At 36.3% G+C, this 27025-nt stretch overlaps 1 protein-coding gene across 17 annotated transcripts in view; it reads right to left on the bottom strand.

Moving 5' to 3' along the window:
- Positions 1 to 27025, bottom strand: part of TRDN (triadin) — a 239479-nt gene that overhangs the window by 194947 nt on the left and 17507 nt on the right. For 16 of the 17 annotated variants that reach the window (XM_051616090.1, XM_051616102.1, XM_051616086.1 and 13 more), the window contains exons 2-3: positions 9869 to 10078; positions 2453 to 2494 (exon numbers count right to left, since the gene is read on the bottom strand). In XM_051616090.1, coding sequence (XP_051472050.1) covers positions 2453 to 2494; positions 9869 to 10073 — 247 coding nt within the window. In that variant the 5' untranslated portion in view covers positions 10074 to 10078. The remainder of the gene's footprint in view (positions 1 to 2452; positions 2495 to 9868; positions 10079 to 27025) is intronic. The other variant, XM_051616094.1, reaches the window with a different exon arrangement.

The raw sequence follows: 27025 nt of genomic DNA, 5'->3' as shown, positions 1-27025 counted from the left end.
GAGAGTAATTAACAGTTTTGTTCCTTTTTCCTGTGGGAACTTAAACACTTTGATTCTGGAACTTTCGCAAATGCTGAAATTCAGAAGGGTTAAAGCTGACAGAGAAAGAAACCCAGTCAAGTTGAAGGCCTTTGTTTCATACCTTTCAACAAAACCTTATTGTAGGAAAATACACTGAATTTGGTTGGAGAATATTTGTTTCATATACAAGATACATGCAATAAAATGTGGAAGCTTGTTTGGATTTTCTTTATTAAACATATGCAAATTTGTTAAAATAATTCTTTAAGAAATAATTTCATATCTATTACAGGTATTTTATTCTCCTGAAAACTCACCTTGTATTTTGAAACTGGTTTTCATGATCATTACATCAAAATTAAACTGCTATAAATATTTGTAGCTCTCCAGCATCAATACAGAAACAGTGATTTGATTCAGAATGTGAAAGCAAGAATTTTGGCCAAGTAATTTCTTCAGTTTTGAATTTTCCTCACCTCACAATTTTATTTCCAATTGATTTGAAAATAGAATGTATACCTTTAATGGTAATTGATAACTCACACTTGACACAGTTCTTTGACATTAACCAATGGCAGATTTCCAAAGTCCTTCAATCAGCACTAGGTATACTCTTGGGACAGAAGACAATTTTCATCAAGTCACTTCAACTTCAGTAAAATAGTGGTATTTTGCAAACAGAGGAAACCCTATATTTAATCAGGACCGATAATGGATCCTTTAATAGTGGCTTTTGGAAACAGGATTTGATTAAACTCACAGTGTGATTTGATGTAGCACCTCAAGAATATTTGTTTACTTTCATGGTCTGTGTCATGTATTCCTGTAAAGCATACAACAAAAAATGACCAATTGGTTTATCTGTGCAAATCACTTCAGTCATTATTCCAGTCTTAATAACTCTGACAGGAATGTAGTCTCCTATCAGTCTTTATGGCTTGTCAAATAGTCAAATATATACTCAGAGTTCAACCTATTTCAAAGAGGTTTGTTGTTTTTTTGTTTTAATGAATTGCAGTGAATTACTTAATAATTGTTGAATTTTCATCAATTACATACTTTCACTCCAGTGAATTGGATGCAATTAAATTATACATTATGGTAATTATCTGGTGTAAAGATTGATCTATAAGATATAATCTAATTAATTGATACTGACAAGGTACACTTGATTAAGACAGAGAATTTCTGTCACCTTTGATAAAATACAAAAGCCTAACACTAGTTTATGATTAAAAAACCGTATCCTAGTTTTAATAAAATATTGTCTTATAAATCTAGAGAGACTTGTATTTTAATTTGGAAGTTTATATGTTTTCAAGTTTTGTTATTAGTAGCAGTAGTTTGTTTCTACTTTGTCGTCTTTTGAATACTATCTAACACATGAAATTCTGTGCACACATAAAAGTTATCCATTTTTAATATTCCAGTTTATCAGCATAGGTGTCCTTAGGTCTTATTTACTTACATCAAAGACTAACATTTTTGTTACTCTTACAGCACTAAGCTTCAGGACAAACTCTGGCGGGTATAATTGATTTAGAAGTATACAAATAGTAATTTAATTTTTAATTATAAGTATACTGAATTATAAGTATATAAAAATTGTCAGAGAAAAATCAGACCTAACATTAACCAGTAATTTCCATTTTACAAGTACTTAAATTGTAAATTTGAAGACTACGATTTGCCTTTTTCTAATATCAGCCTTAGATAATTATATTGAGGTCAAGCCTATAGAGAAAACCTCACCTGAAAGTGGACAAAGGCATTTTACCCAAAATGAGAACCAAACTGCAGTAGCTAGAATCTACTCACCAAAATTTAGGAAGAAATTCCCAAAGTTTCACAAAGTTTCAAGTAATTTCATAATCTTTTGTTATAGCCAGACACATGGACAGGAATGTAGGTTTAGGATGGGCTTTACATGTCATTTATATAACTCGATTTTATATCAGCTGAAGGGCTTCTGGTTTGATGGATCAGACCTTAATTAGGTGGCATTTTCTGAAACAGCCAGACATCTTATCTAAAATAATTTGATGATTTTTTGTTTTCTAATTCTAAGTACTCAGTTCTCTGACAAAGAACACAGAGCTTAACCACATGTAAAAGGCGATGCTGTTAAATAATTGTAAAATGGCATTTTTACAGGGCATTTATGAGGGTAAACTGACTGTCTCTCTGCTTGCCACCATTTCCTGGGAATCCCCTGATCATTAGCTGACAGATCTTTTTCAAGCATAATGTGAAAATGGGGAGGAGGTTATTTTAATGACTGTTGCAGCCCCAGGCAGCCACAGTTGGGGTTAGCAGAGAAGCAGTGGCCCCCTGTCCTGGCACTCCGCTGGTGCCCATGCTTTGTTATCACCCTCCAGCAGCCCCCACGCACAAACGGGTACTCAGAACACTGCAGGCAGAATGTCTTTACCAGGTGGTAAACAGGGATCATCACAATGTTCTGAATAGGTGGCTATAGCAGATGGCAACAGGATGAACCCCAGAAAGGCCAATAAAAGAAAAGGAAGAAACACCGTTAGCAATAATGAACGTACTAGGCTGTCACCTGGCTAAAGGAAGCAGTTAAGGAGTGAAGTGAGGAGTTATTTCATCTCTGTGGAGCTGCTGTTATGAAGCAGAAATTGCCGATCATTAAAAAGAAAAACAATGCACTGTAAGTGTGAGATACTAGAGTACAAATCAGAGCAATGTGAAAAGATGGTTAAATAAAGCACAGGTATTTTCACAAGTTACAAACATTCAATTGCTGAAAATAATATATTACACATAGTCAATTCTTGTTAAATTATTTTGATTTCTTCAATAGCTAATAACCAAAGAATTACATCACTGCAATTTTTATTGAAATAAATTGCTTGTTTAAAATTAGAAATTACACAGATATTATTCTGGACCAGAAATTTGGTTTGTACCCCATGAAGAGCTTTTTAGCATTCAAGACTTATTTCTCTTCTTAGATCCTTCTCTGTTCATTGAATCAGTTTCTAAAATTTCGTATTTTCAACTTCATGACCTCATGAAGTTTGATCTATCACAATTTATCACCTTGTATGTGCTAGACCATTTAGGATCAACACAGTACTTGCAGCACTGCAGTACTTCATAGACTGTCATTCTTTCCAGTATGAACTCATTTTCTAAGGGTTTATAACTCAGCTGTGACATTTCCTGCAGACTGAAACATGGAAAATAAGATGCCACCTGGGTAGCAATTCTTTAAGCTGGAATAAAGTTTAAATGCCTTTAATTGTTTTTATCATTGTGGAAGATAGTAGGAAAAAAATGCTTTCTAGGTTTTGGGTACATTAGTAAAAGTCCCATATAATTAAGTTAAGAATTTCCTTCAGAACTTTGAAATGGGTAAGCTGTCCTGCTCTGGACTGACACCTGTAAATACAGTAAAAATTATATTTCAAAAGAATATAGCACTATTTTGTTACATTCCAAGGTAAGAACAGCCAGGGCTAACACTTTTTTACATTCCACTCATTTGTTGTGTGGCAGGTTTGTGTAGAGTTTTGCATGCATGGAAAAGCTTTTTACCAATTATTCCAATTTGTTGAGACTGTGAAAAACTTCTTGCACCAAGAAAATAATTATTTGTTCTTTTAAGTTTGATGGTGCTTTCAACTAAGCCAGAAGTTCATTTTATTTTAATACTTGTGGATATGCTGTCATAAAATACAAGTTTAGTTACAAGTACACTTTTTTTTTTTTAAGTTCTTTAGAGTTTCCAGTGAACATGAGCCCAATAGAATGACTACAGTGTGGTGACATTCCAAGAGAAAAGGAGATGTATGTTTTCCCAATAATCTTTATCTCAAAAACAAGAAAAAAAACCCCAACCAAACAAAACCAACCAAACAAACAAAAATCCCAAAGAAAACAAAACCTTTAGAAAAGTCTTATTTTGCTACCTTAACCTCTTAATGATGAAACAAACTCTCTGAATCAAACAGATTTTGCACCTTACACTTTTATCATGCAGGAGACAGAGAAAACCAGTGTCCATCTATCAATTATCCAGTACAAGTTGTTTGGAGTCCTTTTTTTTTTTACCTTCACGTGTCTTTTTCCTCCAAAATACAGATGTTTATGTGAATATAAATTTTTGATTTTGTTTGTTTGTTTATTTTCTTCTGCTGGAAGATAATAATAGGCACATTATTCTCACTAACCAGGGCCTGTGAAAAGCTTTCTGTGGCTACAAGACAGTAAAAGAAGTGACCATAATCCGAGACAGGGAAAAGGTGACTTCAGACTGTGTTAGAAGCTCATGCCATAGACCCCACAACAATTTGGCCATATGTTTTGCCATTAACTTAAAAAAAAAACCCAAACAAACCCTAAAATATTGAAGAACGCATCTGACTGGAATCCCTTCCACTTCTTATCGAGCTGGAAGCTCTGCACCTCTATGCCCTGTTCCTATCCCCATTCCTGTCATTGACAGGCATCAAAACGAATTATCCACAACAGACCCTGCTCTTTTTTTCCCTTGATGTTTTGGGTTTTTTTCTTTTTGATTTTTGTTTCTGTTTTGTTTTGAAAGCACTCACAATGAAATGGCAATCTCACTGGGTTCTGTATATGTGTTTTATAGTTTCAGTTAGATTATTTTGTAAACAGTTTTGGGTTTCATAGATCTGGTGAGGTTTCATTAGCTTTGATTGAGTGTGGCCTTTAGGTGACTGGCTAAATCACTATCAATTTACTCTGAATATTGAACACACTGGATCTGAAATTAGGGTGGTGTTAATTAGCTCTAATTGGTCACAGAGATGGCAGGAAATTCTGAACACTTTATTAGCGCATTAAAGAATGTGGATTCCTGGGCATTTAATCTTTAGGACTAAAATAATCTTAAATTATTTAATTACGTTTACTAATTAAAATATATAATCCAGTTATGTGTACAAGAAATGCGTGAAATACATTAATGAATTATGAAGCCAATTAACAAGGCGTATATACTAACCCAAAGGATGGCAGTAATAACAACCTGTTGCAAAGCACACATCAAATAAAAATTAATCTTTTTCTGCATTTCTGAAAGCACTGATAATGTATAAGACAGCTTCCAGTGCTACTATGCTACTTTTTTGCATATTCATACACACTACGTACTGCACGAGTTTCATAGTTTCTTATCTCAGGCTTTTATAATGCATGTCCCCTTCGTACCACAATAGAAATATTTCAGTCATGTTTATAGTTGTACAATCCACCATGACAGGAATGCAAGCTTTCATTCCTTTCCTCAAAGGACTGAGCATAACACACTACAGCAAAACACTGCAAAATTTAATTTCCTTCTTCCGGGAATGAGTGAATCTTTCAGCACTGTTCTAATTCTTGTCTCACACTTTCCTTAAAATCCACCATCAAAGCTGCCTTGCAGATCCCATCTTTGTTTGAAACAAAATTCTGAACAAACTGACACAGCCACCAAGGAGAGACAGCTTTATACATGCAACCTGTAACAGAGGGTCCTCCTGCAATATTTTTTATTATAACCAGCACCTCCTGAATACTACACAGTACTGTAGAATTTGCAGTTCTCATGTTCAGAGTGTGTAAAATTACACAAAATGTATCTTAAATCTTTATATGAATGGAGTTTGAATTAATGTAATTAAAGATCATAGATTATATGATGATATGATTATATTATTATATATATATATTATTTTTTACAAGAAATTCCCTCCCCAGCCTTCCTGTAGGCCCCCTTCAGTTACTGGAAGGTCACTATGAAGGTCTCCCTAAAGCCTTCTCTCCTCCAGGCTGAACAACTGCAACTCTCTCAGGCTGCCCTTGTAGGAGAGGTGGTCCAGCCCTCTGATCATCTTCATGGCCCTTCTCTGGACTCTCTCTAATAGGTCCATGTCCTTTCTGTCTTGGAGACTCCATAACTGGACACAGTACTCCAGATGGGATCTCACAGGAGCTGAGAAGAGGGGGAAAATCAGCTCCCTTGACCTTCTGGCCATGCTTCTTTTGATGCAGACTCAGACACAGTTGGCTTTCTGGGCTGCAAGCACACTGTTGGCTCATGTTGAACTTCTTGTCCACCGTCACCCCCAATCTAACTTCAGCTACCCAAAACAAAAATGTTATTCTCCACTAGCCTCCCTCAGTTCTACAGGCTCCTTTTCAAATGCTAAATAAAGGGGGTGCCCCACAACCACATCTATTTTAAGATGAAACCAAACACCTCATTTTCTTATAGTTATTTCTGGGACAAATTTAATTTTATATAAATTGTTGAAATTGCCAAACTTTATCCTTTGCTTCTAAAAAAGCATGAAACCACAGTAATCAAGAAGCAAAATCTAGTAGTTGGCACTCTAATCACAGAGGCAACGTGAAGTTTATACTGATAAATTAAAAGAATACATAAGAACTAAAACACACATATTGATGGTTTATGTCTTTTTGGAATTATCTGTCTTTAGGGTAATGACAGCAACATTAATTGTTGAAATAAGAAAACAATATTTGAGTTCAAGTCTAAAATACTTCCTTGTCTGCTGATGTGTTGTTTTCCTACTGAGCTCCATGAATCTCTCTGTAATCTACGAAACTCATAATAAATAACACTTCCCTTACTGGCCAGAGGCCAGCAGTTCTGTAGTGTAATCAGAACGGACAAATCTGTGTATACTCCTCAGCCACTCAGTTCCCAGTCTTGATTAGTAAGTCAACCAGCTCCTGTTTTCTGCTGCAGCCAGTCCTGTGTAGTGCAGTTACTATGAGCAGCACTGCTAGGGAGATGGTAATTTCTGGCACAGAAACATAGTGGACATCTCCAGTGGAAGCCTATAAGTCAGAGTCAGACCCTGTGTGGAGGTGTATGCTACTTTCTCCAGCTCTGTCAGAGTTCTCTCAGTTCAGGTCCTTGGTTCCCATAATCTGGCAAAGGGCTGGCTCTGCAGATATGCACAGTATGCTTTTAAACCATCCCACTAAGAATCACTATGAAAAAACTGCATAAAAAATAACAGGATTAACTATATGAATGAGTGAAATCCTGACTACAAAGGTCACAGATCCACTCGCATGCTAGGCTGGAGAATCTGCCCCCTAGTTAACTTTGTGTCTCCACTGAGATCTCTGGCTGGATGCTTTCTAAATACCTCATGTTCAAACAGACATTTTAAAGAAATCTTGCAATCATGTAGATGTTGATCAGTAGCTATCTCTGCAGTTCATCTAGTGCAATTCTTCTCAGTAAGAGACTGTTGCTAACACTAGATCCAGCCAGTGATGGCCATCTGACCAAGTCTTGAACAGTACTAAGGATGGAGACTCCACAGCCTCTCTAAGCACCCCTCCTAACCTGTTTCAGTGCTGCACTGTTCTCCTGGTAAAGATTTCCCTCCCTCCCTCTCAGTAATCAATAAAAACCTTTTGGGTAGCACTTTCTGGATATATCCCCTTTGTTATATAACCTGATACAACAAGGATATCATCTTGGTAACTGTTTGTCTTCTGTCACCTTTGTAACTGCCTTTCCAAAAGCTGCAGGCTGCTCCTAGGTCACCCCACCATTTATTTTTTTTAGACTAACCAAGTTCACCTCTCTCAGCTTGTTTCATTCCTGTGCTATGTGTACTTCCTAAACTTCAACTTCGTGGAACTTCAGGTAAAGAAATGGGAAAGAAATTTAACACACTGACTAGAAAAAGGCCAGTGTAATTTAAAGAAAAATACACTCAATATTCTGTGTTTTATAGATTAAAAAATATACAGTTGAATGTAATTTCTTTGGCATTCTTCATTTAGTTTTGAATACTGGGAAATTAATTTAAATCATGCTGGCAAAAATAAACTTACAGTCCTGATAACTATTCCGCTTTTTTTTTCAGGTCTGGTTGTTCAAAGAACAATGTCAAACCCAAGAGAAAATATCACTGGATTTTAGAGTTAAAGAGTCAAAAGTATGCCCCAAATTCTACTTTCTATACAAAAAGATGGCATCACCTCCACTGGAGACAATAGGTCAAACTTTGAGAGGGTGAAAATCATTCTGTTATCAAAAACCAGAATGAGTAGGGATTCAGGAGTTGAAACCCAAGAAAAGAGCTGTGTAGCCATTGTTATATTTGTGTAAATATAGAAAACAATACAGTAAACCCTAGTCTGAAGTAGCACAGCAGCTCCTTCTCTTGACATTTCACTGTTTAACCTCAAGTTAAATATTGCCTTAATTAATCACTTAGGAACAGACACTCAGGAATAGAAATATCTTTGGGAAGGAAAATGAACCAACTCATGAACTCATAATACTGAACAATCTTCTCTCACGAGATCTCAACAAAATACGGACTCACACTGCAGATTAAATTTTACATTTATTTTTACAGTCTGGTCTGAAAATGTCAGTTTCCATCAGAACTTGTGGGACTTGAGCTACTTTTAACCAATACAACATGAACATCACATTTCCACCAGGTTAGAAAATTTCCTTCAGTGTCCAACATGAACACAGATTCTCATTGCTTAGCATTACTCTGAGCATGTGTGAGCTGACAGCCAGCTCAGGAATTGCTTAGTTTAAGAGCTTAAGACTTATACTCTGCTTCTTGACTGCTCACTGAAAACATATTAGGAACATGACTGATTGATTGCTTTCTTGATTATTAAAATGGAAAATCAAAAGCAGAATATGGTGGGTTCTCTCTCTTGGTGTGTACCTACAGTGTAGCAGTAAGTGTGTGGTGTCAAAATTAAAATCTGATGTCTGTTTTGGGAGGATCACTCAACAATAACTATATTTTGTTGAGACTCAAATGACTTCCTTGTAAAAACAAAGACAGACGAAAAGCAAAAAAAAAAAAAATCGAGAGAGGTTTGTCACACACTTTCTCCGCATTTCAAGCTTCTGTGTCAGCCATTAATCCATAATTGGCAATTTTTTTCAAAGATCTATTTATGTCTCTAAAGTTTTTGAGTAAATCTGGAGGTCAATATTGATATATAGCAGAACAAAAATATATGGATTTATCAGTAAACTAATAAAGTCCAGGAAATTAACTCCGAAACATCCACTCAATTTGTTTTGAATTAACAGGTAGAAGTCTGAATTTCCTTTCCTAGTAAATTATTGTGACAGATGTGATCAATTTAGAGATGGAGTTCTTATTTAAGAAACAAAAGGACCCAAATAATTTGTTTTCTGTTTCACATACGTATTTCCCAGTTGATACAGGCTGTTCACCTTACAAAAGTTTTATTGTTGAAATAGCTTGCTGAATTCTGTGCACCCTTTGCAAAAATAGTACTTAATTTATTTTATCTTTCACTATGCATCATTGCATACAAGACATAAAAATCAAGTAGCAGTGAGGTAATTTCTATTCCCCATTCCTTTCTTTCCATTCCTCAACCACAATCACAGTCCTTATACTACCCACTTCATCTTCATCTTTGCCCTCAAGATGTGGCCATCTGTACTTATGATTTTTGAAGATTAATTTAGAGTTAGCATGTTTAGAAAGTATCTTTTGCATTTTTCTTTTCATTGAACCATGTAAGCAATATGACTATACATGCTCATATGCATATTAAATTACTGTCAACACACACATTTTCCAGGACATGGATGGGATGCAGAATTGAGAGATTTAAATCATAAAGGTGTTTGAAACATAAAATAATATGTCCCAACAGTTGTCACAATATCTCCTAGCTTGGTAAACTCAGCAGAGACTGTGCTATCTCCAAGAAGGGGAGAGACATGCATACTTGCATAATACACACTTTTTAATAAATATTTTAGTTTAAATATATGAGATGTCAAACAGAATATCCTGAATTTTACCTGCAAGGTTTTTGTAATCCACCAAGTCAAACACTACAATAGCTACTGCTGACCAGGTAACGATAAGAGCAACAACAAGAATCCATGCTGCTGGTGAGCTGAATGTTGTCACGAGGTCTTCTGTAACTGATTTCTTGCCCACTTTCATGGATGATGAGGGAACAGATCCGTTCTTACCATCTATTATTGTTGTGGTTGTAGACATATGTCCTAGGCAAATAGTCAAAGGAGAAGAAATAGAATGTCAATGCTTGGAACCTAAAAATGAAGACTATGAGCATTGTTTTGAAATCACTCTGTAATCCAAATATTTTAAATAAATGAAAATATTTCATTACTAAAGACAGGTTCTTCTTGGTCCGTTAGCTGGGTATAATCAGCAGAAGGCTTCTTTGTTGACTTGAAAGGCATTTTGTCTAGAATTATGTGGGGAGGAAGAAGAACCATTTCCCACAGCTTCCTAGGAGTTTTTCCTGAACTGGGGACACTTCTAGTAAAGTTAATTTGGGAGCAAACATGGTGAAATAGCCATAACCAGCCAGATGATAATGTCTTCAGTCTGCCACTAATAGCTACAGACATAGGAGCGTGATTGATGAAAGCATAAAATATTGTTACCCTCCAAAGTACTGTCTTGTTATGGGCTGTAGGCCAGATTCTCAGGTGATGTGATTAAGTGTACTTCCATTGCCTGTAATGAAACTAATGTGTCTATGCCACTCAAGGTTGGGCTGAAATTCTGCTGGCAAGGACACATTATCAGTGGCAATAGGAATGTATATACTCCTTTTCATTCAACACAAACAAAAATTATCTACATTTCCAGTATCCTTACAAGTTGCAAAGATGTTTGTAGCTGATTTTAAAATACCTTTATTTGTGGTATTTTCCACTTAATTAAATAATCTCCTAATAATCAAGACTTACAGTGCCAAAGCAGGCTCAATTCCAGAAAGCATAGGTTTGGTACTAGAAGGCTGGTAGGAGGGTGAGGAAACACATTAGCTAAAAACCCCATTGTCACACATTAACTGTTTAACAGACAGTTAACAGTAATGACTTAATCTGCCTCTTTCTGGGGTATTAAGAAATGTTGATTCTGAATGCAAATCAATACTATAGTAAATGACACCTGACCACATTTGAATGTTCTCAAATTACTCTGCTTCATTAAAAAAAAAAAAAAAAAAAAAAAAGTCTCCTAAACTAATGTCAGTGATTTCAGGGACCTTTGTCCACACAGAGGTTTGAAATTCTGAGGAGTTAGATGATGCCTGGTTTGCTTATACCTTTGCTTCTTAACCTGAGATCACCTATCTTCTGTCACAGCTAATATTGCTTCTAAGGCTGCTAATTTTCTGGGATGACAGAGGTAAGGAAAGGGACAAAGCTGCTCTATAAAAATAAAATCATATTTACTTTCACTTTTCACATAGAAAATGGCAAATATGCATTTGGAAATAATCAGTAGAGCTCAAGTGCAAGGCTGTTGAAGGCTTTCAGATATTTGGCATCACAACGTGTATGTAGCCTCTGTTTGAATATTGTTATATTGGTATTCTTAAAGAAATAAATGAAGAAAGGTTTAGAACCTTAATATTACCCAGAGATACATGTATTTATCCCTAAAAAAAAAGAAAAAAAAAAGAAAAAAAAATGGCATTAGAAGTCTTACAACCCTTATGTGAATGAATATTGGTTTTGTTCCTTTTCCTGTAGAAAGTGAGAAAAATGTTCTAAAGTGTTACTGAAATGACCTTCATGTATCTCACATACAAATACCCTTCATTTTTTCATTGTTATGTAGTGCATTGCATTTGTGTGTACTTCCCCTAGCCCTTACTTTTCAAGCTTGCTTCTGCAAGCATCCTGACACTGATCAGTACCTTCCTTCAAGCCCCAGAAAGCTGTTCTGTTAAAATGGTGTTGTACAAGCAGAGCAAAGTTGGCATATTACATGTTTTTTGTTACTAATTTGAAATTTAGTCTTATTTATAGAATGTTTATTCTGTTTATGAATAATGTCTATCTGCTAGGATATAATTTAAATTTTTTTAAAAATAATATTATCAAAACATCACAGCTTCCATTTCTCCAAACATAAATTTTAGATCAAGCATTTCACAGTAGGAAGAAAAATCTACCAAGTGACAACTAGCAGTAAAGATCAGCTTCCTAAAGTCATATTCAAAATCAATAGCATTTTGTTATCCTACTACATACAAAGTGCAAGTAATTTGTGCATGCAACAAGTCATAAATGACACGTTATGCATTTTTTTCCCTTGGGTATATTAGTCAGAGTTTATGATGTGTAAGAGAGAATATAAAGGTACTGTCTCATCTTGACAAACCTGATTAGGACCACAGCATGTCTCCAAGGACATACTAATGACAGATATTTGCACAGTTATAATACAAGCCATTAAAACTCTATGTGTGTATATAGATACAGACTTTTAATTACCATTCAGAGGATCACTCCTCGAGGTCTGTTGCTGTGTAAAAAATAGCTACTTCCTATTTAGTAGACCTAACATTTCAAATTCAGACTGCTATGTGCTTTCTTTGGTGAAGAAAATAATCTCCCCACAAATCATCAGTCTGAGCAATGCTGAGGAGACAAAGCTCAAATATGCTAGAAGGTTCTCTGTGGCATGCTTTTGGTGGCTGATGTAGGCAAGTCAGATTTCCCTTTAAAATCTCAGGACATTATAAAATAACATCACCATCACTACCTTCATTGAAGTGGGCGTATACAGCTATAGAAACAAATTTGACTGTAAGGTAAGCAAGGTAAGAAAAATGCTGTTATGTTGCTAGACGTTCCCAACGCAGGTGCTTGCAGCATGATTCAAGTTCCTAAGAAAGATTTCCAGTGTTGTTATAGATGCTTTATAGTATCAGAGACACTCTCACAGGACCGGCAGGCATCATCTACAGGCCAGTAACTTCTGAACTACCTGGAAGAACCCAGGCAGGATGTCCTAAAACACTGAAAATAGAAATTAGACTTTTATGTCCCCAGATACTAATATAAACAAAATTGGCTGGAGGAGTTTATCTGAGGACTCCTGAGGAAGATATAGTTTGCTACTACATAATCTCACATGGAGTGGATTGTATATTGATAGCATCATAATTTCATGACTCCAGAAAAAAGACGCAATAACACCAAGGTGATTGCCCTCCCCACTACAACAATACTTTTATTGCACTACCCATGGTGCTATCCTGATGTTCTTCTCTGCCTGTTCCTTGCTTTGCAGTGCTCAGGTGTTGTGTGTATTTTCATCCATCTCCTGCCAGTGTTAACCTCCTCCCCAAAACTGCAATGATGCTATTTATGCAGTTAGATCAGTAGAGAAAGAGGGGATCTGCAAATGGGCAATGTTTCCACTAGTTCAGCCAGCAGCAATTTTCCTGTCTCTTAGAAAAGTGCCAAAGTTAAGCAGAGCTCCCGCCAGAGAAGTCAGTGTGACTGTGTTCCCAGTGGGGGAATGCGAAAGACAGGCATTTTTATTGCTTTGAAATCACCTGATGGAGCCCACTGAGTTTTACGTCTGCAATTGACAGGGGTCATTCAGCAACAGGTTAGCAACAGATTCCTGAACTTCTCCAGACATCCTTTATGCCCATATAATAGACATTCTCTTTCTCAAGACAATCCATGTTTTCTCGCCCAAGACAAATTTCACTGTCTGTATTACAGCCAACCAGAATCCAAGTCATCCAGATGAACACTGCAGAGGATCAGGAGATTCATGGGCAGATCAGTTGTCTCTTCTTTGGGAGAGGCAACATCCATCAGAGGAGTGGAGGGTACAGCTGAAGGCTCTTAAAATTTCAGCCATCCGATTTTAATCCGCCACCGCATGTCTGAGAGCCTCCTGGCACTTTGGGTTGTGATTGCTCTTGATTTTCAATGAGGATGGGAACTTTAAAAAGTTATACATACATATCTATAAAAAAGATTACTCTGGGAATATATACCTCTGAATTCACATCACAATTTCCCATGCACACAAAACTACTCCGTCAGGTCACAAATGTCACCTTTACATCAACAGATTGATTTGCTAAATTCCAAACAGCTTAAACTCTGAGATTCTTACTGTTCCTCTGGTTTCAGAGTTGTCACTTAGGATACAACCTGAAGACTCATAAGGTCTTGTAGCTATAAATAAATCTTGACAACTAGTGACAACTTTGAAGAGAACTCTGTGTGACTTTTAGAATCCAGAGTGAGCTTGTAGTCGTGGCAGCTTAGATAAGATACCCTTTGCATCTGTGAATTGAGCTCTCCTTAAGGCATAATAATAAGCATAGGAGTCCATGGTTAAGAATGGAAACTTGATTTTACAGTTTAGTAGCTACACCTTCCATTACCCCAGAAGAAAAACAAAATAAAACAAAAAGAAACCCAAACCAAAACATAAAATACCCCTACCCTGTTCAAATTCGTTCAAATCTAAAGTAGTAATTTTCCCTATTTATGTTGTTTCATAGTTAATTTATATGTAACAGTCTTCAGTCTTCAGTCTTCAATAGCACAAAAATAATAAAGTAAAATATTTAATGTGCAATGCCATCTTAAGGCTGGACATAGTAAAAATAAAGGGTTAGTTATGCTACTGAAAAAAAAAAAAAGAAAGAAAAAAAAGTTGTTCCCTCTCCAGTAATAATATTGTTGCCAGGGTAATTCAGTCGGGAAGTGAGAAGCCTCAGTGCAGTTTGCTGTAAAGGAGAGACCCAGTAGATTTTGTCTATTCCACTCCCCAGATGAATACACCAATATATAGGTTACAGAGTATTCTGGATTCAGGTCATTAATGGCTCCTTTCAACCTATTCCACTTCACTTGAAATATTTAAATACTAGTTGAGGGAGAAGAAAAGAGAAAGAATGACTGTATACATCGTCACGGTATGTTAAACACCGGCTCAAGCCTTGGGTTTTAACCTGGCGACCTTATCAATCCACTACTGTTGTAATCAGGCGGGCAGGAGTCTCAGTCTACGGTAAGGAGGGCACCTCAGGGAGAAGAGGACAAGGGATTTGAACCCTTCAGTGAAGGACTGGGCAATGGATATGTGATAATTTGCTGCATTTTTTTCAGGCACAGCATGTCACCCTTAGTGAGTCCACAGACAACAGCAGCTCTCACAGTGATTGTTCTTTTTGCACACAGGTAAAATGCTTTCTACCACAGGACAGGACTATACCCATACCTCTTGTTCAGGTGATATTTATGCCTGACTGTTGCCTCCTCCTCTTTTCATCTCTCTCTTATGACTTCTGCACCCTTGGCTAATACAAATGGAAAGGAAAAGACAGAACTTCTGCCGTGGTCAGTAGTAGCTTGCAGTAAAATATCAGGAGTAATATTCTTCCCTGAAGTAATCTAATGACTTTTGTTCAGAAAGCCTTTGCCTTGTCATAAGTATGTAGCCAATTTCCCAGCACTTCCACAGGCAGAGAGAGTTGAAAACTCTTCACTGGACTCATGTTTTTTGCCTCCTTTATACATTTATGTGGGAACAAAATGCTGAGCAGAAAGAATAAAGACCCTCAGAACCCACTGTGTGCACCTGAACAGTGTATCCACCACCTTATGTGGCCAGCATCAGAGGCCAAGAGATACAGATAGTAGATGATGAGTATGAGAGTGCAGAACACTTCAGACAAGGATGAGGAAGAGAAGTCCAGCTGTGCAAACCCTTTTACTCTCCTCCAAATGCCTCTAAAGCATGAGATTACAATGGATTTAAAAACGCTTATTATCAAGGACCTGTAGTCCAGTTAACCTTCAATAGGTTAGGAACCCAGTTAGATCCACCATGGATCATATTGGCCATACATGTTAACAGAAAGGTTCTGTGAGCAGGACAGTGATCTACAGTTCAGACCAGAAACCGATGTTGGACAGCTAGTGTAGATCTTCTGAGTATGGAGGAGCTTTTGCAAGATGTTGAGCTGAAATGTGACAGTTTTAAGAAAAGCTAACCTATGTAGAGCTGCAGCATAAATCTCTTGAGATGGCTGCCATCCAACTATTTATTTTCTTTTGTATCATACTACATCCCCATACAAACAAGCGAATTAATTCAACTGAAAAAACTAAAAGGGAATAATATATAAAAGGTGCTCCACAACGGATACCAGAATTTACAGTCTTCTGAATTGATTGCACAGAGTACTCAAGTGTTGCTCTATAGTTTATGTAAATACAGTGCAAGAAGAAAAACCTCTCAACACACATATATTGGCAAACTTCTCGGAATCAAAAAGTAGTCATTCTGCAGACTAAAGGCTTAGAAAGCTGTGCCTGGGACTGTCTGTGAGGGAACATTTGCAGATTTACTTCTGACTGATAGTTATAAAAATGTAATATTCTTTATGAAATGTGCAAAATAGAGTTGGAGATTGTGCAGCAACCAATTCTACATAACAAAAGAAATAGAAGAGAGATTATGGAATATGGAGAAGGTGGTGCATGAAAATTAACTGAACGATTGAATTCAGAAAAGGCTCTTATAATTACATATGGTAGTGTGTACTTTTTTAATTTCCTTTTCTGTTATTATATCTGTATTGGTCTTATTTTTGATCAATAGAGAGCATCTGATAATTTAAATAAGTAAATTGTATTAATCTTTTCCATTCATTCTCCAAGAAATTATGTATAGCAATCTTTTGATCTCATTGATTTCAATAAGAAGTTTGTAGAATAAAAGATACAGCCCATCAAGGCATTTCATTATCTAGTTAAAAAAAATGTGTACAATACAATATTCATACAATATTCATAAAATATTCAGTAAATAATACTAATAGTAATACTACTACTACTGTGAGGTGAAAACTAAAAGTTATTGATGCTGTATGGTATATTTTTTGGGACTGTAATAGTGACTGCTTCTTAACATGCAGTACACTATGGTGCCATGTGGGAAAAAAACCCCACAATTAAAGAATCTCTGAAGCAAATAGTTATAATAATATTCATTAGAAAACCTCCATACTTCTATGAACATAAACTTACTTTCCAGTGATGTATGGCCAGATAATGACTGGGCAATTATATGAATAGTATAAAAGGAAAAAGTACTTTTAAATACAAAGATACAATCTCTGACTCAGGAATTCTCTTTATTTCTTATCCCTAAATGCTAAGTAAGTATTCTGGCAGGGCAGGGATCAAGCATTTAATGGTCAACTTATACTTTTTCCTCAGCGAGTGGCTGCAGCTGAAGGCAAGGTAATGCCCCAGCTGGACCAATCCTCTGACATGTTGGCTGTTTTCACATTCTTCCTGACCATATTTTTGTCAAATAATACCAAATAAATAAAAAAATTAAAAGAAGTAACTATTTATTTATTTCTGTTATTGCTTCTCCATTGCTCTTTATTTGCACTGTGAGTTGTATGGAAACAGGATATTTTCACTTTTAGAACCTGCTGCTTATATTCTGCCTGCAGTCACAATTCTTTCATTGTGATATTACAACCATTTTCATGTCAATCTATTGTGAGGATTATGATGATTCTAAAAGGGAGAGAGCAGCAAGAGAAAATGAACTTTTAAGAAACAAATCTATTATTTTTATGCAAATGCCCTTTATAATAAAAAGGATAAAGATAAAATGTATGGGAGGATTTTTTTTTCCATATGGAACAATTTTTCAAAACCTGCTGTGAACTGCTACTGACTTTAAACAAAAGAAATATGAAAAAACTCAGAAAATCAGCTCCAATGTTTTAAAATGAGTTTCTCACTATATTTTTCTCTGTCTTATATCATCCACCGTATACCTGGTATGAATCACTTTTTGAAATAATTAATCAGGTAAGAACAGCAGTTCTTCATCATAATCCAAGAATACCAAAACAAAACACTTCCAAATCCCATGTTTTCCAGCTACCTACAGCTATCTGAATGCTATTAAGGATGGTTTGCCCAGAAAAGCTCAGAGCATGGAATGGGATAGTAGGAAAGGAAGTGTTCTACAGCCAAGAAATTACATTTTCTCCAAGACTAAATGAGAAAAGATCTTCAGAAGATTCTGAAAAGGCATAAAGATGTATAAGAAAGAAAACATCTCTCTGATCCAGGCAGATTTTCCCTGCAGAGAAAAGGAGTGGGAAAAAATCTTACCAAACACACTCCACCACCCTGCCAAAAAAATATAAATTATAGAATCATAGAATCATTGGCTGGTTAAGGTTGAAAGAGACCTTAAAGATCATCAGGTTCCAACCTCCCTGCTGTGAGCAGAGACACCTCACATTAGACCAGTTTGCACAAGGCCTCATCCAACCTGGCCTTAAACATCTTAAACACATCACATTGTGTTTTAAAATATTACCAGCAACAAAATAAGTTAACTATCTCAGGTGACATACTTCTAATCTTCGACTTCAGAGAGCCCAGTTAATTCAGCAGCTGTCTGCAGGATTCAGGAGCCCACATCCCACTGAAAATTCACATGAGTCCTAAATCACTTGAAAAGTTGAACTTCAGTGATTTGGAGCTGAATTTCCATCTTTCCTTACATGTTTGAATTTTATAGTCCAGTAGAGAATTGCTCGATACTTCATAGTAAGTGGGGGCAAATTTGTCTCACATACCTGTGCAAGGAAGTGTCAAAAATACCTTCACTTCATTCCAAAACTGCTTATAAAGAGCTTTATGCTGATACGACCTCTAACCCTTTGTCTCTCTGTGCTTGTTTCCTATATGCATATGTATTTCAAAGAGCTTTTACATTATTCTGATTATTCAAGCACAACAGACGCAGAAGGGATTAGGGGTTAGTTATTAGTTAGAAGATCTGTGTTGTTGAGTCTGCTGAAATACTCTTATATGATTGATTGTAATGAAAAACTCTCTGCAATAATTCATACCTGAAATGACTTTGGAAAGAAAAGTAAGGGAAGCCCTAAGGACCAGATTTAAAAGATAGCAAGTCATATTGGAAAATGTTATAGATCATTTTACGTTCAGCTGTATCACTTTGTGTATCAATTTCTTGAGAACTTATTAGGCCACAGGGGTTAACAATAATAAACACAGAATAAATTACTTCCATAAAATCAAAAGTGCAGGAAGTAGAGTTGATAAGAACAAGAAAAATTGTCATTTGCTGCACTTTAAACCAGCAGCAAGCATGGCAAAGGGATACTGAGCTGCTCCCTTTCCAAAAGGCAGTAGACTTCACTTCTTCCTGATTTGGAAGTTGAACATTTGAATTTTTTCTCTTTGAAGTGACTCTTCAGTTTGATATATTTTTTACATTTTCTTTTAGAAATGTTGATTTGTTCAAAAATCCAGTGTTTCATTTTCAGCTTTTCAGTATGCAAACGAGATAAAAATGTAACTGAATTCCAAACACTCAATCCTAAACTATCAGCACCCCTCTCCTGAAAAATCAATTTTTTCTTTGGTTCCATGCCTGAAGTTTTGTATTACTACATAGTAATACCTTCCCTTCTTGTGAAACAAATTGGTGCTCTAAAACAGTAAAAAAGAAGTTTTACCTTCCTGTTCATCTTAGAGAACTGACATTTCAGAAAGAGATGCCAAAGAGATATTTAGAAATACTCGTGAATTGATATAAGCTGAGAGGTACATCTTATCTTTTAAAACGTCAAAATGAAGGTTGGAGGAAAACGGTTGCCATTTATCTTTAAACAGCATGAAACCTTCTGAAGCAAGAGCACTGTATGCATTCTCCTTGTTATTTGTTTTCAGAAACTCAACTCTACACATCCTGAACCCTTCAGAGAGAATTAGAGAGAAACATTTACCTTTTTTTTGTGTTACAGAAAAAAGAAAATAAATCTGCCCCCATCTGTAAAATAGTGATAGATATAATAAATATTGAAAGTCACTAAGATAAACAGTAGGTTACAAATACCTGTAGCCACTGAGGACAAGTGTACCGGTATAAAGAAACTCTTTAAAGACAATTCCAGATCTTTGCTTCAAACGGTGGAACTATCATTCTGTCTCAAATAAGTGTATCTAGAAATTATTTGTAAGATTATTTGGTTTATTTCATTGATTCTAACCTAAACTGTCAGCGGAGGTAAGAACAACTTTATATGTCTTAATGGACTAATATCTACAGACTCTGAAGAGGAAAGTAGTTCTAGCAATAATTTGACAAATTCCCTACAACTTACAGTATCTCGCATCACAAGTCTGCCAAGTCTTCCATATGGAGCTATACAGTTCCTACAGCACTCAATATGGAGATCACTACACATATAGTTTGAATGTATATATGCAAAAGTCATATTCAAGAGACCTGAGCTAGAGAGCTCGCAGCGCAAAGAGTCAACTGCATCCTCGCCAGCAGGGCAAGGGAGATTATTCTGCCCCTCTATTCTGCTCTGTTGAGACGACAACTAGAGTACTGTGTACAGCTCTGGAGCTCTAAGCACAGGAAAGACATGAAACTGTTGGAGAAGGTCCAGCGAAAAGCCACAAAGATGATCAAAGGGCTGGAGCACCTCTGCTATGAAGACAGGCTGACCGAGTAGGGGCTATTCAGCCTGGAGAAGAGAAGGCACCAGGGAGATCTTATAACGGCCTTCCAGTATCCGAAGAGGGCCTACAGGAAGGCTGGGGAGGGGATTTTTACCATAGAGTGTAGTGATAGGACAAGGCATAGTGGCTTTAAACTGAAAGAGGGAAGATTTAGGTTAGATATTAGGAAGAAATTCTTCACTGTGAGGGTTATAAAGCACTGGAATATGTTGCCTGGGGAACTTGTGGATGCCCCCTTCCTGGAGGTGTTTAAGGCCAGGTTGGATGTGGCTTTGTACAGACTGGTATAGTGTCCCTGCTCATAGCAGGGGAGTTGGAACCCAATGATGTTTAAGGTCCCTTCCAATCTTAACCATTCTATCATTCTATGAATACAGAAATTGCTATAATAAGAATTATGCAGTATCTGTCTATATATAGACACACATATATTTATATACACACAAATACTTTGCTAAAAATATAGAGACAAAATTCCTCATCTGACAAAAGGGGAAAACCAAAAGCAATGCTTGCAGCAAGTCACTCATTTATATCACTGATATGTCACTCTAGTAAATGACAATTTACTACAAAACAGTATTACAGGTCATGCTGTCTGGGAAAGAGAAAACTGAATGAGATGTACTGAAGAAAACTGTTATGTGGCTTGCAAGATAGTCTAACCAGTTTCACAAGAGATGATAGTTAGCTACACTAAACAGGAGCAGATGAAGCAAGATCCGTCTTCTGTCAGGCACCTGTTTTCTAATAAGTATGAAAGCACTCCGTCTGCACACGTAACGAATAGCTACAGGCAAGTCCACTACATAGGCATCTAAAATACTAGGGAAACAAGATTTTCTGAAGCTGGCTTTGAAACATACAGGGCTATAAATATGCATTTTGATATACTATCTGTATTCGGTGTGTGTTCCCATAACAAAAAAATTCTAGGAAGCAGTGACAGTCGTGAAAAAAATGGTTTCTCTGAAGGTTTTTGGTTTTGTTTTCTTTTATTCTTTTTTGATCTGAAAGAATCCTTTGGAAAATAATCCTCCAGTTTTAGAGCATGAGAGGGGCTCTTGAACTCACACAGAGGAATAGAATTCAGTGTTTAGGTAAGGGTTCTGGGTGTTTTTTATAATTTTCTTTTTGGGATACTGATTCAAAAAATGCAATCTGAAGTTGAAGTTCAACCTTGATGGACTAAATTAATATTATTAATCTCTGTTTTTTATTTGGAAATAGGTGTGATCTCTACAAGCAGCTGAAACACATAGGATATGCTGCTGCAGTGAGAACAGTTGATCTTTGTTGAGGGTACATATGCACAATACATCTGTCATCTAAAATGTGTTCTGAGATTCTCAGGAGCTGGGAAATCTTTTCACTATCTTACAAAGATTCCTTTAATAGAAACTTATGCCAGATACATTTTAGAGGAAAACTTTGTTTCAAATGAGTATTAAGTAACCTGGAGTAAACTGAATGTTTTTGAGACTATTGAGACCCATTCTAAGTAGGAAAATCTTTGACCAAGTAAGAAAAAGTCACTGTGTCCTACCTTACTCACAGTCATTCCTGAACCTGCAACCATCACTTAGCAGTGTCTCAATCTATTTTATTCAATATTACACCCTGGCCAACTTTTGGAAAACATGTCAATTGAAATTGATGAGAAAAGACCACTACATACTGTTCATGTACAGGTACAGAGTTACAGAGTATTAGGTAACTTGTTTTCTTTTCTCCTTTTTTCCCTTTGCAGATATTTTATGGCACCTCATCTATACACTGAAAAGAAGGAAAACCCAAGAAGATTTGGGATTCCTCAAGGACTACCTTAAGAAAAAACAAAATCACTTCAGTAATCATATCCATTCCCTGTATCCTTTCTCCTGCAAGACCAAATAAATCAACACCTGTTAATAGAACAAGGTCATGATCAGATACTAGAAATTGTTAGCAATACCTGACTTTCATCCACAGGTAAATTAACAACAAATTAGACTACTAGGGAGTCTGTCTTGTATCCACAGTTAAGTGCAGAGGAATTCTAATATTGCTAATTTTCATGCTACCACATTCTGACCAAACAAACCCAGAAGAGCTGCTTGACAGCACAAAGGCTACAGATTGGTTTAGGGACTCTCACTTCTGTCATCTGGAAATCAGGTCCCAAACCCTCCTTATCTATTTTAAGGGGCAGGAGTTTGACTTGCAATTTAAATTCTTCTATCACACCTCTTCAGATCTCTGCAGAGTAGGTGAGATAAAATAATCAAGACCTCAACTGACCAAAAAGACATTTTTGGAATGTAAATCTTACTGAAGTTCATAGCCTCTCTCAGTTCCTTCATCTGTGTTAAAATATTAGACACTGAGACAAAATAAAGTTCCACCTTATTTGGTCATGGAAGATTAATATTTAAGCAGATGTCAGCAAAGCAGCCCTCAAATTTCAGTGATACATCTTTGAACAGAGGAAAATCTTTCTACTTTTTTAATGGTATAAAAGCTTTTATAATGTTAAAGTCTTGCCTCAGTGCAGTTTAAGATTTTATTCTGTGTTGGAAAGAAAGCCTCCATCTAGAGGTGACCCCTCCGTGTTGTTATTGCTAACTGGAACATAAAGTGATCTACATCAGGGGAAAATTTTGACTTGGTTGGAATGATAATTTCTTTATTTCCTCCATGGATTCTTAATCAAATAATCTTCAGCATCTGCTGTAAACATGCACAAAGTCATGGAAAAACCATTCAGTGCTCATTCACAAACTGTAACACCTTCCCACATTCTCCGTAATTGCAGATCCATAGAGTAGGAGCTCAAATATCCCTAGCCCACAGTAACAGCAGGTGCTGCAAAGTTTCCACTCAGCCTGAGTGCCCTGTATGCACAACAGATGCTTGCAGGATCTTGATAATGCTCCTGCCATCTTGCTCCAACCTTAAATCATAGAATCATAGAATTGTTTGGGTTAGAAGGAACCTTAAAGATCATCTAGTTCTAACCACCCTGCCATGGCCAGGGACACCTCCTGCTAGACCAGGTTGCTCAAAGCCCTGTCCAATCTGACCTTTAACAATTCCAGGGATGAGGTATTCACAACCTCACTGGACGACCTCTTCCCAGTCTCTCACCACCATCATAGTGGAGAATTTACTCCTAAATTCTAACCTAAATCAACCTTTTCCAGTTTAAAGCCTTTGCCCCTTGTCCTATCACTATATGCCCTTATGAAAAGTCCCTCCTCAGCATTCCTGTAGGTTCCCTTTAAGTACTGGAAGGCAGCTATAAGAGGCCCCAGGCCCTCCAGAAGAACCCCTTCAGAAGGCCCCAGAGCCTTCTCTTCTCCAGGCTGAACAACTCCAAAACTGCCTTTTGTCCTTCACTCCCTGATTCTTATGGTGATAGGAAATGAGAAGAGCAAAGTTGCATACATCTGCCTGAAGTTTCACCTTAACACCTGAAAAGGGTATTTATGCATATTTGTCCTGATTTCTTCCCACTCTTTTTCATTCAACAGAAAAACCTTTTTGTTCCGTATCAATGAAACAGAGGCAGCAGCTGAGAGGACATTTTTCAGCCTGGTGTTGCTTTCCAAACTGCCTGTGCTGTATTCACAAATCTTCTGGTGATGCTCAACCATGTCCATATAAGCACAATGTTTCTCTATTTATTAAACCTTCACATAGTCTCAAGTCATATTAAAAATGTGCAGTTCTGTTCTAGGTATTTGTGTAGATCTTCAAATATGGATTTATTTGCCCCTAGTCTTCTAACATTTATCTTCCTTCCAGCTTACACTCCGAGGTAAGGCCATATTATTTTAATTCAAAGGAAAGGAAGCGATGGAGCAATTAAGTGAAGAGTAAAAGCTATACTGGACATCTGGCAGGAGACAGAGCTGAACCCAGGTCTCCTATTCTAACTTCTGGTTCATTGCACCTTTACGTAGTGTAATGTTTAAGTTAAATACATCTCAGGCTTCACTTGAGTGCAGCTACTCATTGTCTTTGCTCATCTTTTCAAGGCATTTATACACATTCAGCATGTGTATAAATGTTCTTGAAATCTTTCCATCTTGGATTTTAAGAATACCCAAGCCACTGCTATTTTTTCATTTAAGGAAAATTTCAATAAATTCTCTGAAGTTTCTTTAATGTTAATACAGCAGTCTGAATTCATAACTTTGGCAGTATAATGAAAAGAGATAGAGATGTCCTCTGCAGATGTAGAAGATGACAGTGCTTTCTAAATTTTTAAGAAAGCTTTCAAGAGTTATTTAGTTATTCTGTATACATCTTTGCAAGATTTTACCAGCTTTCATATTCTGGCCAAAGGCCTAGTAATCATCCAACTTTTCTTTATTAATTTCCTTTTCTATAATATCAATACACTGCAGCTTCGGCTGTAATTAGATAAGTGCTTATAAATAAAATTGCATACTTTCACATTTATTGAAGATGAACATTTACATTAAAGTCAATATGTCAGCCTGACAGCTTACATTGGCTATATTCTTATGGCCACATACCTGATAATCTTTCATTCACTAACACAATTCATCCCCCAAAAAGTACAATACCGAGTGCTATTAAAGTATTATGGTAGAAGATAAGAATAACATAAAGTGCATGTAAAATAATTGAATTGCTAATAATGAATAATATTCACAATACGTAATAGAAGTAGGCCATGTACTACACTTGCTATAACTTTCTTGGCATTTTTGTTGAAAATAGTGCTTTATTTAAACCTTAGGCCAGATGCCACAAAAGAAGTGCAAAAGAAACTGTATAGGACAATGTTCTGCAAGAACTCTTACCTACGCACTGGACAGTTTCCCGTGTGCTCCCCAGGACCTGCGTGGGGAGGATACTTTTAACAAGTAAGTGGAGAAAAGCTAAAGTGCCTTTAGGGTTCTTCCACCATTGAGAATTAATTTTTTGCACCATCTAACTAGACAAGTAAGACTTAAATAAGACATCAGTCTTATTTCAGCTGAGCCTGTTTCCAAAGCTAGATCAACAGTTTATTCCTGCTGATTCTGCTGATCAGGGCAGGAGTGGTATTGTCAGCTTCTAAGGGATGTTAATTAGATACCTGTTGTGGGAGTCAGCTGGAACTTTTTTTTTGTCACCAAACGGGCAGGTGCTAGTTAGATTTTCTTACCTATATTTCCAGAAATACTCAGTCTGCAAACTGACAGAGTCCCTTGGGTATTCATTCCTCAGAAGGTGCTATTCCCTAGCAAATCTGTACACAATGGACTTGGAAAACCATTATAACAAGGATTTGTTAAAGTCACCATTCCTGTGATTAAGTGCTGAAAATATTGATAACAAATCTGCCAGTATAAGAAAGTGTAAGGTCTACTTGTCATGGAAAAATATTGCCAGGGTTTGTATCATGTGCAGTGTAGTTCTGTTCCAGCTGACACTTCAATTCATATCACCTTTTGCCAGGAGCTACTTCTCTGAAGGAAGAAGTGTAGATTAAAAAGAGTTTGAGTGCTGAAACACTTGCAGCTTCATATAGTGGAAATCTGGGCAGGTAACTTTTATACAGAATAAATTCAGATGATACCTTTGGAAATGAGCAAGACATTAAAATGTTATGTTTACAAGTGATCTGCAGAAAATTAATAGTCTTTGTGTTGGGAAGTTCGTATTATTTATACCTATGTTCAAAAACTGTTTAGGAAATGTTTGTTATAGAATCAATGAAGAATAATTTATGATTTCCTTATCTTCCCACTTCACTGCCCTATCATCTAAGCAAGTTGGAAAGACAAAACAAATGAAATATTTCTGTAACCAAAATTAAATCAGCAACTAATTAACTGATAATTAAGGACTAAAATTACATGCTCTTTCACATAGAACATAGGCTTCTCTTTTTCAGATGATGAGACAATACTGTAGTTCTAGTTTTATTCAAGTCCATTGAAAACATTCTCTCCAATCACTGTGAGAATAAAAGGTGATAATTCTACATTTAATGTAGCAGAAAAGTTTTATTCTTCCAATTAAAATAATGAAAGGCATAAAAGAAGAAAGATTGAAAGCAAACATAGATACAAAGTCCCAACTAGCTGAAAACAAGAGAATCTTTTCCAAGACAAAATTCAGAGATTTAGCAAACTACATGTAGACATCTTTAATTAAAGACATAAGTTAGTGCATCTACTTTTTGAAGACCTAGAATTATTCAATTAGACAAAGTGAAATAATTCTCAACAAAAAACTTAAATACTAACGAGGAACAATCCTTATTGGTAGTCATAGCAATAAGAGTGATTCCAAAGGTATTGATTTGACATATTCAATGAGTCCATGAATGTAAGAGTTTACAGTCAACACAAAAAATGGAATTTAAAATAGGACTGAGGAAAAGAAAATGTAGAATTATGTCTTCAAGAATATGAATGTAGAGAATGTATCCTATAAAAGCGAGTTTTTATTCAGACTAACCTGAACCAGTGAATCTGTGGTACGGTTGTTTTCAATTGTATATTCCTTAGGGACAGCTGATATGAGTTGATTTAGTGAGGAAAATATTGAGACAACTATTATAATAAAAAATGTTTTCAGAAGTACACTGACATTTCTGAA

Source organism: Apus apus, chromosome 3 (assembly GCF_020740795.1).
Source record: "Apus apus isolate bApuApu2 chromosome 3, bApuApu2.pri.cur, whole genome shotgun sequence".
NCBI lineage: Eukaryota > Metazoa > Chordata > Aves > Apodiformes > Apodidae > Apus > Apus apus.
This window is presented reverse-complemented; position numbering and strand designations above follow the sequence as displayed.